Source organism: Zingiber officinale, chromosome 11B, assembly GCF_018446385.1.
Source record: "Zingiber officinale cultivar Zhangliang chromosome 11B, Zo_v1.1, whole genome shotgun sequence".
NCBI lineage: Eukaryota > Viridiplantae > Streptophyta > Magnoliopsida > Zingiberales > Zingiberaceae > Zingiber > Zingiber officinale.
The window spans coordinates 10,934,278-10,947,929 of record NC_056007.1 but is presented as its reverse complement, the minus strand read 5'-3'; the positions used below and the strand labels follow the sequence as shown (position 1 = coordinate 10,947,929).

Here is a 13,652-nt window from a genome sequence, read left to right as displayed (position 1 = left end):
CAAAATTTTGATCATTAGTTTTACCTTTTCCTTTGTATCTTCGGCTTCTTCTCATAATCCTTCTTACGAAGTTCGCCATCTCACTTGATGATGATCCACTTTCATCATCGGATTCGGAGGAAGAGGTGGATGAGGAAATCTCCTTTTCCTTCTTCTTTTCCTTCTTCCTTCTTCCATCCTTGCTCTTTGGTCCTACAAATAAAGCAATACCCTTCTCTTTTTGACCTTTGTTAGCAAGCTCATGAAGTTCCATCTCACAGAAAAATTCATCTAGTTTAACAATGGAAAGATCCTTGGATACCTTGTAGGCATCTACCATAGATGACCACAAGGCATTCCTAGGAAAAGATTTAAGAGCGTACCTTACTAGATCGCGATTCTCCACTCGTTCGTCCACAGAGTGTAGACCGTTGATGATCTCCTTGAATCTCCCATGAAGTTCACTTACCGTTTCATTGTCCTTCATGGTTAGATTTTGGAGCTGATTCAAGAATAGGTCCCTCTTGGCAATCCGAGAATCTCGAGTTCCCTCTTGGAGCTCGATGAGTTTGTTCCATAGGTCTCTTGCACTCGAGAATGGACCCACCTTGACGAGTTGGTCCTTGGCGATTCCACATTGCAAAGTGACCATAGCCTTGGCATCGGCTTGTGCTTTGCGGAGTTGTTCGGTAGACCACCTTGACGAATCGAGTTCCTTACCTTCTTCATGCTTTGGTGGTGTGAAACCTTCCTTGACTGAGAACCACATGGCAATGTCGGTCTTGAGGTAATACTCCATGCGGCCCTTCCAGTATTGAAAATCTGCTCCTTCGAAGTAGGGTGGTCGATTTGTGCTAAAGCCTTCCTTCATAGCCATCCTTGTTTGCTCTTTTGGGTGTTAATCCGAATCAAAGAGCCCCTTGCTCTGATACCACTTGTTGGGATCTTAGATGGCTAGAGGGGGGGGGGGGTGAATAACCTCTTTGAAAAATACTAAACACAAATTTCTTCAAGAACTTTGTTAGCACAGCGGAATTAGAAAACTAAAACAAAGAGAAAACACAGCACACTAACTCAGAAATTTACGAGGTTCGGGGATAACTTGCCCCTACTCCTCGGCGTGTCCGTAAGGTGAACGATCCCTTGATCTTCAGGTAGATCACACCCCGGAAGCTATCCGGCTAAAAGATTCTCCTTCTCGGTGGAGTAACCACTCCACAAAGTCTTTAACAGCAGTAAGAAATTAAGCACAAGACTTACAGTAGTGGCTCAAGTGAAATGATCAAAGGAAGCTCACAACCACAATCAGCGAAGAATAAGCACAAGCAGGAATACAAGAATACAGCCTCTCTTCAAGCACAAAGCACAGCACAGCTTGTTTCACACAATCAACCGAGAGCTCTATTCCTTGCTTCCTCGTCTCTCTTCTTATGCCTCTGCTCTTTCGCTGCAGAAACTCTGCGTCGAATCTCTGCTGTAAACACAAGCATCGCCAATCACTCTTCCTCCTCAGCTAGTTCTCTGAACTCACACCAATACCATCCTTGGTCTTGCTGGTGTCTTCTGAGCTCCAACCAACCCACAGGAGTCAAGCTGATCGCGAACAGAGATTGCAGTCTGTTAGCATCAGTATCCGTTGATGCTCAATCTTCCCTCATCGCAGTGATACACAGAAGAAAGTAAGCTCTGTCTTATTCCTTTGATGAGGCTTAATTTGAAATTAAGCACTGGAATGAAACCTGCAACCTGCACCACATAAAGCTCACAGCAGAAGTTGATTAGTTCAAAACGAATCAGAAACCAGCAGAACCTGTGCGATCAGTGTAGCATGGATCGGTCGGGGACCGATCACACCTTTGATTGATGTCGATCGGTCGCGCACCGATCGAGTATCCTGATCGGTGCGAGACCGATCGAGGCTTAATAGTCGGTTCCTCGCACTCTAAGATCGTCCACCGATCGGTCCCAAGACCGATCAGGATATGTCCTGATCGTTCTACGGACCGATCAGAGTGCATATGGATCGGTCCACACACCGACCCCGCCTTTCCTTCTCGCGACATCATCTCGATCGGTCTCCGATCAGATTACTCGATGAGCTCGGTGTTTCTGATCGGTCTGCCGATCGATTACATGTGCTCGGTGTTTCTGATCGGTCACCGGACCGATCGAGCCAAGTTCATGATCGGTTTGGGCCGATCAGGCAATCAAAATCTCACTGGATCGGTCTGTTGACCGATCCAACGCCTATGTGATACTAGGATTGGTCCTGAGAATGAGCTACCGAGCTCTCTCTGACTTTGTCCGGTCCAGAGAACGAGCTACCGAGCCCTCTCTAACCATTCCGTGCCAAGTCACCATAGTTGGACTTTTCCCGTGCCAAGCTCCCTTCTTGGACTTTTCAACTCCAGATGTCCGATCACCCTTGATCCATCTGGATTTTCCCTTGCCTGGCTTCACTCACCAGGACTTGCACCTAGCTTCACTCATTAGGGTTTTCACCTGGCTTCACTCACCAGGATTTCCAATCTGCCTGGCTTCACTCACCAGGACTTTCCAACTGCCTAACATCCCAGTTAGGACTTTCTCAATCAGGTCAACCAAGTCAACCTAGATTAGTAATTAATCTGAGTTAAATTAACATCTGATACAAACTTAAATCAGTGTCAACATCAAAACAACAGCCAGGTCAGACTCAAGAAAGCACAAACAAAAGAACCTCAAAGCAACATAAGATGAGTCATCATCAGAAGAGTCTGAACTAGAGGAGTATGCTAGACTAGCACTAATGGCGAGTCACCAAAAGGAGAGAGTCGATGAAGGGAGAGTTACTTCAGAGGAAATCAGCGATGAAGGAGGAGAGTCAAACTTTGAGATCGACATGGTAAGTGAGGAATGCCTTCTTCCTCCTAACCAACTTTATGAAGGTATAAAATTAATGCCTAAATTTTTATGTAGGCTTAAAACTAAGAATATCAAATTGAAAAAGAAAAATGTGAATTTGAAAACTATCTTAGCTAAAGCATGCCCATAGACCAATTTTTACAAGGTCATGTATCGGGACTTGTCCCCTTTTAATAAGTGGCGGAAGAAGTATAATGGCCGTTGTACATCATCCTACTCTTTTACTAACACCGCCCCCACGGTCTCAGGGGTGGCTGACAGATAAATCCAGAGCAGCTCTCTAGCAGTAGGTTTGAATAGTGAGGGTAAGGTCTCCAGATGCTTCTTTAGTTCCTCGAAGGTCTGGTTGCACTCTTCATCCCATTGAAACTTGGCCACTCTCTTGAGCACTTTGAAGAAGGACAGGGCTTTATTCGCAGATCGGGATATAAAGTTGGACAGTGCAGTTATTCTGCCCACCAACTTCTGAGCTTCCTTCAGATTCTAAGGCGCCTTCATATCTCGAAGTGCCCGGACCTTCTCCAGATTAGCTTCAATTCCTCGCTCAGTAATGAGGTATCCCAAGAATTTCCCCCCTCGAGCTCCAAACAGGCATTTTAATGGATTCAACTTCAGCCCATACTATCGTAGTGTGCCACAGGTTTCTTCGATGTCTGCAATCAAATTTATGGCCAAAGTGGATTTAATGAGGATGTCATCCACATAGACCTCCACATTCTGCCCTATTTGCTCCTGAAAGATCTTATCCATCATCCTTTGGTAGGTAGCTTCAGTATTCCTCAATCCAAAAGGCATGACAGTATAACAAAAGGTACCATCTGCCATAATGAAGCTGACCTTCTCTTGATCTTCCTGTGCCAGAGAGATTTGGTGGTATCCTTGATAAGCATCAAGCATGCAAATCCTTTCGCAACCCGAGGTCGAGTCCACTATCTGATCAATTCTGGGCAGCGGGTAGTAGTCCTTAGGGTTGTCGTGGTTGAGATCTCGGAAGTCGATGCAGACTCTCCACTTATTATTGGGTTTAGCTACCAGGACCACATTAGAGAGCTAGGATGGGTATTGTACCTCTCTAATGTGACATGCTTTCCTGAGTTGATCCAGCTCAGCTCGGATCATCTTATTTCGCTCGTTCGAGAAGTTCCTCTTCTTCTGTTTGACTGGTCAGGAATAGGCAGAAGGTGTAATCTGTGCTCAGCCACCTCGGGCTTGACCCTAGGTAGCTCTTCGGTGACCAAGCGAGGACATCCCTATTGCGAGTCAAGCATTGGACCAAGTCCGTCTTGACTTCGATAGGCAGGTCGCTTGATATGTGGGTGAGGCTCTTCGAGCGTTCGGGATAGAGTTGTACCTCCTCCCATGGGATGGGCTTCTCTGCTATAGGCAAAGGCTCCTCTTGGATGACGTAAATCCTGCCATCCTGGGTTCTCTGAGCCTTGCGGGCCTCCACCTTCACCATGTCGATGTAACACCTGCGAGAGACCAATTGTTCACCTTTAACTTCCCCGACCTAGTTTCCCACAGGGAATTTGATCGTCTGATGAAAAGTGGAGGTTGTTGCCTTGAACTCGTGCAGCGCCAGTCTCCCCAAGATGATGTTGTACGAGGACGGCAAATCCACCACTATAAAGGTGCTCCTCCGTGTCCTCACCAAGGGCTCGCTACCTAAGGATATGACTAGCTTGATCTGGCTCATGGGTCATACTTCATTGCCGGTGAAACTGTATAATGAAGTAGCCACAGGCTGGAGTTCTCTGGCGTCAATTTGCATGCCCTCGAATGCACTCTTGAGCAACGCATTGACAGAGCTTCTGATATTAATGAAAATTCTAGCCACGCGATTGTTGGCGATGCCATCTTTGATTATTAGGGCATCATCATGAGGAAGCTCCAACCCCTGCAGGTCTTGCAGCCCAAAGCAGATGATGGGCCCTATAGCTTACTCCCGATTGCATCCCACACATATATCTTGTAACGACCACCCTTCTTACTACTACTACTACTCTCTAAGGATGACCGTTACTTAACTACTAACTCTACTTAACAAGTATGATTGAAACCACAAGGAATCCCTACCGAAAAATTTCGACAGAGTCTCCCCTGTACCGGTGACCTTAAACTGAGATACAAACATAATATACATCAGCCACAGGTGGCTATCAAACACACAAAAGAAATAACATCACCACGCAGTTTAATAAAATCAAATCATGCAAGTAATGAATAGCGGAAACAAAATAAAATACAACTTCTTACTCCAAAATTTTCTTATCAACCTATATACAGAATTAATCTAACAAATTCTTAAACTAAGTCCCAAGATTTCCATAGTCCTGGCATCACACACCATCCGCGCCACCTTGTCGCCTTCCTTTGCTAAATCTTTTCCTTTCCTATATCTGCAGTAAGAGGAAATGCAATCTATAAGCAAAATGCTTAGTAAGCGCTATCTAACTCACAAAAATCTCGATATGCATGTACATATATCTATAACATGAACTAACTGAATGCTTACTGAAGACTACTCATGCTCATCTAATGGTAAAGGAATCAAACAGGCTGAAATGCTAAACATGTAAAGCTACTCATGCTCCTCTAATAGCAAAGGAATCAAACATACTGAAATGCTAAACATGTAAAGCTACTCATGCTCTTCTAATAGTAAATAACAGTAAGCTAATCTAAATAATATGCCAGCATAAAAGAAAACTAAACTTGCTGATTTAAAACAAAATGAAACTTATTTCATTTGTTCTAAACTTATTCTTTTATTCCACTTGTTTAAAACTTATACTTTAATACTTTTATACTTATGTGAAACTTATTTTACTTGTTCAAAAACTTATACTTATAATACTTCAAAATAATAATCAACTTCTTCTTGGGCCCGGCAACTATACTTGCTATGCGCGCATCCCTAACTAGACCCGAGATAGCTGGTCCCGAATCTAGTAGGGTTTACTAGGTTATCTAAACCTAGGGACGACTATGGGAGCCCAACCCAAGGACAACTGAGAGTCCAACATACTAGGTTATCTAAACCTAGGGACGACTATGGGAGCCCAACCCAAGGACAACTGAGAGTCCAGCACAGTGCCACTGATAAAAGTAAAATACTTGTTATCTTTTAATACTTCTAATGTATAATGCCTCGGCATTTTCTTTAGCACCTTGTGTGCCAAAATTCCTAAAGTCTTGACTTTGGGATCTACTTAAGGTCTTGGCATTTTTCTTTCTTTTCTTCATCTTTCTTATACCTTTCTTAAACTCAAAATACTGTTAGGGTATTTTTTTTTTCCATATGCATCTATAAGTGAAATCAACTAGGTAACACACAATCATGCATATTTAAGGGAAAACTTAAGCCTTGTTCTATAATGCTATCCATAAACTATCTATTAGCAAATCTGCACTGCTAAATAAACTAAATACTTAAAGCAAATCTACACTACAATGCTTAACAAAATTCTGTACTGCAATGCTTAATAGAAATATGCATTGCAATGTTAAATAAAAATCTATACACTAATGCTTAATAAAATCTGCACACTAATACTTAATAAAAATCTGCACTAAAATTCTGCACTACAAGGAGATTTCAACTGCACTAAAATTCTGCACTACAAGGAGATTTCAACTGCATTAAAATTCTGCACTTCAAGGAGGTCTAAACTGCACTAAAATTCTCACATGGCAATTATAAACCTAGAATTTCAGATTCTAGTAACCGGCTGAGACCAAATGGAATCCTTGATATTGACACATCCAAGTACTTTAATTCTGAACATCAATTATGTCATTAAACTTATGGTCAGAAAGGAATTCTCAGTATAAAATCTATATTGATCAACATATAAATCTCTTTTCTCATCTTCTAAACTAAACTTCTACTCTGAACTTACTACTTGCATATCTAAATTACTCACATACTTCTCACCTGTTAAATTCATTACATCAATTCAAATCATCTTTAATCTTAATACATGATACTCATCAAAACAACATATTACATATGCTCATCTTCACTCTTTCATCCACACTTCTGCACTAAAGAAATTACACTACCTACTTCATCATAAAATAAACCAAAATCACTGCCGGATCAACCTCCAATTAGCCTAATAAACCAATAGCTCTACATGTTATACAATTGAGAAAACTGAAATTTCTAATCAGTTCGAAATCTGAAATGCTAAAGATTCAGAATCTGCACTATAACTTTTAAAGCAAACCTATGTAATCTTATTCAAAGCTTACCCCTTCACAAAGATCTCCAAAACAACTAAAAGAAGAAGGCCAATCTGATCCAGAAGCAAGGAAAAACAAAATTCCAACATCCTCAATTCGCTACAACTAAAATCCGAATTCAAGCTATAAAGCTTGAGGTATAAAACCACAAGATGCTGTTCCCAAGTAACTAAATTATCCTACCTCAAAAACCCACTTAAGATCCTATCAGTAGGATAAGGGCAACCAAGACCCAATTGGATAAGTCAATAACTGTATGTCCAAAGTGGTCCAGTACAACCATATCCATCTGTCATCCATGCAAAATCCTCAATTCACGGCAACAAGGAAAGAAAACTATAAAAGAACAACAGAATTCAGAAACTATAAAACTCCACATGAACTGAGCATGCATATCAAGGTCCCAACCAGAACATTCAAAACAAAAGCTACAATACTAATTCCAAAGCTTGAAGGAATCAACCCATATGCTTTACTTTGACCGTTCATCCTTTTTCTCTCCTTGGGGTTTACGGCAACAAGCCCTAAACCAACCATCTTCACAGAAAAATTCGAAAACAAAAGGAATAGGAATCCGGAACTATCCTATTGCAGGTGAGTAGCGACTTACAGCGTGTTCTTGGATTCAAACCGAGAAGAAAGGAAGGTTCTAGGGTTCAGAGACTTGCAACTCTCGGCCTCTTCTTGTGCCTGCGCATTCACCTTGCCGAGAGGAGCTCAGATCTGTGAAGAACCCGCGGAGAAGGGTGCTCGCCGGCCGCCGGAGTCGCCTAGGTTCTTGCTGCGTTTCCGCCCGAGACTAGAAGCGTCGACGCACGCGTGAGGAGGAAGAAAAGGAATTAGGGTTCGGGAAAGAAATTAAACCCTTTTTAAACTATTCGGTATCTTCGGTTCCAATTATAACATATATATATATATCTCGCTCTATATTTGTTCACAAAACGCTTGCAGAACAGTTGGTTAGCTGCGTTTTGATTAAAGTTGGGTTCGGCCGGAGGTCTCGGGTTCGAATCTCGGCTTGGACATTTTTTGTCGAAACTTCTTTCGTTTAGTAAAAATATCAAATGACCTCCAAAAATTACATAAAAATACTCTAAAAATCTCTAGAATATTTATATAGCATTTTTAAATATTTTAAAATTATTTTTTGGACTTAAAAAGAGGAAATTTGGGTTGTTACATATCTCCAGGCGACACTCATGAGATTTCTGAGCCCTAGCGGAATCTCCGTCTGTGAGCCCTCCGAAGATCATACCAATCTCGCGGATGGTCGCGTTTCCCTTGTTCTCCTCCTCAGTGGCTTCCATTTGCTCTCTACCCCGACCTGGCTGCTGGCTTCCCTGACCTGCATTTTCGGGAAGAGGCCTACCTGCCTGGCTTGTTGTCACAACAGGCTAGTTGGCCAACAACCTTTGAAGCTTGGGCGCGATCTCAGGTGGAGGTAGGCTAAGTTCAGTTGTGCGCCGACAGTCACGAGCGAACTGAATGTAATTTCCAGTGGAATGATTGTGGGACTAGTGGTAAGTGCAATAGCGAGACTCCCATTGACCGGTCCTTGGGGCTTGGACAGCTGTCACACGTTGGGCCGACTTGGGATCCTGACCAGGAAGAAATAGTGGTCGGGCATCCCGGGCGCGTGGAAGAGGCTGAGCTGGTGATTGGGGTGGCCTCTTATCTGATTTATTGGCGGGAATAGACCCATTGTCTGCCTTCCGCCTAGCTGTCTGGGCTTCTTCCATGTTGATGTAGCTAGCAACCTTTCCCAGCATTTCATCAAAGTTCTTTACGAGCTCTCGGATGAGGGCTCGGAAGAACTCCCCTTCTACTAGTCCATGAGAGAAGGCGATTATCAATATTTCAGAGGTAGCGGACAGGACGTCCTGCGCTACCTGGTTGAAGCACTTGATATAGCTTTTCAAGGGCTCGGCAAACCCTTGCTTAAGGGCAAAGAGACAGTGATATGTCTTCTGATACTTCCTGCTACCGGCGAAGTGGCACATGAAAACAGTCTTGAAGTTATGGAAACAAGTGATGGACCTGTTTAGCAATCCATCGAATCATTTCTGTGCCGAGCCAGACAGAGTATTCAAGAACACTCAGCACTTAATGGCGTCGTTGTATTGGTGCAATAGCGCAGCATTTCGGAACTTCTGAAGATGATCCTACGGATCCTTGCTGCCATCGTACTCTCCGATGGCTGGGGGCTTGTACCCCTTCGGTAGCTTCTCCTCTAGTACCCTTAGAGAGAAGAGCACTTTCTCATTAGGCTCCCCTCGGGGCTCCTCCCTGAGGACTATAGTTTTTCCCTTCTTTGAGTCCCTGGGCGGGGAGATTTCCGTCATAGAGGCCTGCGGTTGCTCTTTAGAAACATAAGTCGGGTTCTTGGAAACTGCAGACATCTTGTACGATCGTGAAGCAGTAGTCTGTTTCTCAGAAGCCGCTCACCTCTTAGCCTCTTTGAATAGTTCGTACTCCCCTACCGTCATGGTCATGTTGATTCGTCCGGTATCCTCCATCTTCACGCTCCAAAACAGGTAAGAAAGTTCCCGCATACGGCGCCAAATTGATCCTGTTCAGAATCTGAGTCAGACGAAGGTCAGATGAGTTGTTGCTAGTGTTGACGAAGAGGCGACTGAGACACCCTTCTCATATGCGTCCACCAGAAAGGACCCCCACGTGGCGCTGAAAAATGACGATGATTGAGCCGGCGGTACCTGATCTCTACGCACACTCAAACAAGCACACAGGATGTTAGAGGCCAGAAATCAGGGGAAAAGTCCCCGAAGTAGGCCCTCCGACGCTCAAGTCAGGTACTTTTACCCCAGAAGAACAATGTACGAAGGAGAAAGAAAATTAGAAGACAAGTACGAATGTGCGAGAGAGCGTACCTGCGTAAGGGAGAGAACCTCCCTTTTTATATGAGAGTGTGTACCTCTGGAGACTGACCAATGTCAAAGAATGTCGGGTGTCAGGACCTGTCGGGTGATGGAGGACACGTGACATCCTCCTGTAGATTGAAGGAATGTTTCATTCGCAGGTGACCGCATACCATTGGCATATTCTCTAACATACAGAAGTTATTCTCTGATAGACGGTTACAATTCTCTGACCTTGTTGTCATGTAGCATCTTATGTTCTGACCTTCTGACCCGACCGGGTATGAATAGGGCAACTCAGGCTGATCTGTCGGGTATAACACATGCCCCAAACCTTGAGGGGGCGGGAGCTGTGGTGAGATCGTCCAAGAGCCTACAAGGAGTTAACTGACCGGGATTTAGCTCACTGAGAGAACCCGACCTGGATGTAACCGAGCCGTGAGAACCCGACCAGTCAGATCCAGGTCAGATATTACCCCGATTGCCCCCCATGTCTTAGACCAGGGTGTCTCAGATCTGGAGTCTTGGTCTGTGAGAACTCGACTGGGAGCCATGTTGCTGACGTCGTCACACGATCCTACTTCTTCTTTCCCTAATTGTTGATTGTCACGTCCCCTTGACTTCTGACTAGCACGTCCCCTTGTATTCTGACTGCCATGTCTTCTTGACTTCTGACTGTCATGTCCCCTTGACTTTTGATTGTCACGTCTCCTTGACTTCTGACTCTCACATCTTTTTAACATCTGACTATGATGATTCTGACTACCGTATGAATCACTAAAGTTAAAAAACCATACACATAATTTGTTCGCTAAAGATTTTTTTTATTTTATTTAAGGCATTAATTGATCTTTAATAACATATTCTTCCTGCGTACAAAAAGTCCAACGTTGTCATCGCGAACTTTTTAAAGATAATTTAACACTTCATTTTTATTTATATATATATATATATATATCATGATGTTCTCCATTTATTCAATTCCACAGCAGTATCGAAGAACATATTCGTCATGCATGCGGCCCCCAGGGGCTGGATCAGTTGGTAGGTTGGCGGGACGTTGCTCCAATTGGTCGAAGGTTCGAGTGTCACCAGTTGCAATGAGGGATAATATCCCCGTCTGCTGGTCTAAATGCCTCGAACCCCCGTCAACCTCCAACCCAGCATTCACCCTGATTTACCTCCTCCTGCACACCTGTGGGGCCGGGCGCAGGGGGCCGCTGGGGTGGGCGGTTCCCACCTTTAGCTCCAATATTCGTCATGCATGCGAGTCTTAAAGGAGAACATTAGTCTTATGCATGAGATCAACGACATGCTCAGTTTGCCTCAAATTGGGCAGCCATGAGGCACAGAGCATGCTTCCTGTGCACAGTCACCCCCAGCGCTTCTTCCATGTTCACGTCCTCCTCACTCATTCCCGCCGGCAACTTCCAGTCAAACGAGTACAGGAGGTTGGCCAGCGCCACCTCCACCATCAGCATCCCCAGATTCTTCCCCGGGCAAATCCTTCGCCCCTCGCCGAACGGAATCAGCTTGAAGTCATAGTGCGCAAACGAGTCGGCCACCGGCGACACCATGTTCACAAACCTCTCCGGGTCGAATGCCTCCGGTCTCTCCCACGCATCCGGATCCCTCCCGATTGCCCATGCATTCACGAAGATTGTCGTCTTGGGAGGAACTTGGTACCGGTCATTTAAAGTGACAGGGTGCATGATTTCCCGGTTGACGAGCAGCGGCGACGGTGGGTGCAGCCTCATCGTCTCCTTGACGATGCGTTTGAGGTATTGAAGCTGGTGCAGGTCTCTTTCTTCCACCTTCCCTTTGCTTCTCCCCACGCTGCTTCTCACTTCCTCTTGGGCTCTCTTCATCAACTCCGGCTGCCGGATGAGCTCCGCCATTGCCCATTCCAGCACTGCCGCCGAGGTATCCGACCCGCCGAAGAAAATATTCTGCCAATAAATGAATCAATTTTAACTTCGACAATTTATTTTGACTTCGAAACTGAAAATAGTTGTCACCATAAGAACTCCTCTGAGGTTCTCCTCTGTCAGCTGTCCATCCTTCCGCAACCGAAGCAGAACATCCAATAAATCCTCATTCGCTTCACTTCCTGATCGACTCTTCGCATCGAGATGGCGATCGATGAATTTCTGGTAGATGCCGTCGAGCTCAAGAAACGATTTCCGAAGCCTGGATTTCATCCCCGTCGCCACATCGACCCACCCAAGCAGGGGAAAGTAGTCTGCCATGAAGAAGCTAGCTGCCACTTCCTGCACTTCCCTGAACACGTCGTAAACGCTGTGGTCATCCCCGGCGATGTCTCCGCCGAAGGCCATCCTGCACGTCGTGTTGCAGGAGAAGCACATGGCGAGCTCACTCACGTTGACGGTGAGGGAGCTCGAGATGCAAGAGGAGATACGCTTCGCCATCCTCGCGATCTCGGCTTCCCTTATGGACGTAAAAGAGCTGATCTTTCTGGCGCTGAAGAATTCGACGGTGCAGATCTTGCGTAGCTGCCTCCAGCGCTCGCCGTAGGGGTCGAAGATGATGTCGGAGCGGCCGTAGGAGATCTCGGAGGTGGCAACGTTGCGGGGGCGGGAGCAGCAGGCGAGGTCGAAGGTCTGGAGGACTTCCTTGGCGAGGGCGGCGGAGGAGACGACGACGGCGGAGACTTGGCCCAGTTTTAGGTGCATGAGCGGGCCGTATTGCTTGGAGATTTCCCATAGCGACTGGTGCAACAGATTGCCGCGTATCTGGTGGAGGTTACCGATGATCGGGAGCTTCGCGGGGCCCGGCGGGAGCTTTTGGATCGTCGGATTGGTTCTTGTTTCTCGGCCGCCGGCGAGAAGAAAAGAGGAGAGGAGTGCGACGAGGAAGAGAAGAGACAAGACAAGCACAACCATCTTTTACTTAAAAAAAATTAGGCCCGGCACGGAGAGATAGACCGCCTATGTGTTTAAATAGGGTAATGTATGTCGTGTGATGGACATATGATATATGTAATGGTCAGATGTCTGATTCTTAGAAATTGAAGATCTAAAATTTATCCCATCATTACGAACTGAAAACTTAGGATTTATTCCACGATACGTAGCTTAACGTCTGTATACCTGTACGTACCTCCCTCTATATTCATGGAACCATGGGACCGGTACTAAGAGGACCTAACGAATCTATATTTAGTAATCTACTATGAAACTTTCAAAAACATCCACAATAGTTACTTAACTTTCATTTTATAAAAGTATTAGCAAAGTATCTTCAAAATATATTTTTTATTTTAGCAAAAAAGATAAATAAAAAAAAAGGAAATAAAACCGTGAATTATAGAAAAATAAAAGTAATTGTTGCCGCAAATTCACTCTGACCACGAGTTTATGGTTAAATTTGAAAGTTATTTAATAGAGACCCTAAGTTCAGTTTTAAATTTATCATTGAAAGTCTGGAAATTAATTGTTGATGTTTTTTAATTCTTTTATTTTTATCATTTTTACTATAAGAATTTTTTGTTTATAAAAAAAAGTGTACTTTTACTAAACATAAAAGTTAAGTGCCTATTTTGTATATTTTTAAAATTTAGTACCTAATAAGATAAATTGCTGATTTATTGCAACCTTGTAATTCGATCAAATTAATTCATGCCGA

General features: G+C 44.3%; 1 protein-coding gene across 1 annotated transcript; it reads right to left on the bottom strand.

Moving 5' to 3' along the window:
- Nucleotides 1-10,956: 10,956 nt before the first annotated feature.
- On the bottom strand, nucleotides 10,957-12,934 carry LOC122033446 (cytochrome P450 71A1-like). Its single transcript, XM_042592466.1, has 2 exons — nucleotides 12,026-12,934; nucleotides 10,957-11,956 (listed from the first exon to the last, which is right to left on the bottom strand). Exons 1-2 carry the CDS (start codon nucleotides 12,908-12,910, stop codon nucleotides 11,324-11,326), a joined length of 1,518 nt encoding a protein of 505 aa, XP_042448400.1. The 5' UTR covers nucleotides 12,911-12,934; the 3' UTR covers nucleotides 10,957-11,323.
- Between the last annotated feature and the right edge of the window lie 718 nt (nucleotides 12,935-13,652).

Excerpts from the sequence above, each read along its gene's own strand:
- LOC122033446 (XM_042592466.1), bottom strand. The coding sequence starts at position 12,910 with ATGGTTGTGCTTGTCTTGTCTCTTCTCTTCCTCGTCGCACTCCTCTCC. Across the intron at positions 11,957-12,025 it reads ACCTCAGAGGAGTTCTTATG|AATATTTTCTTCGGCGGGTC; the intron begins GTGACAACTATT and ends ATTTATTGGCAG.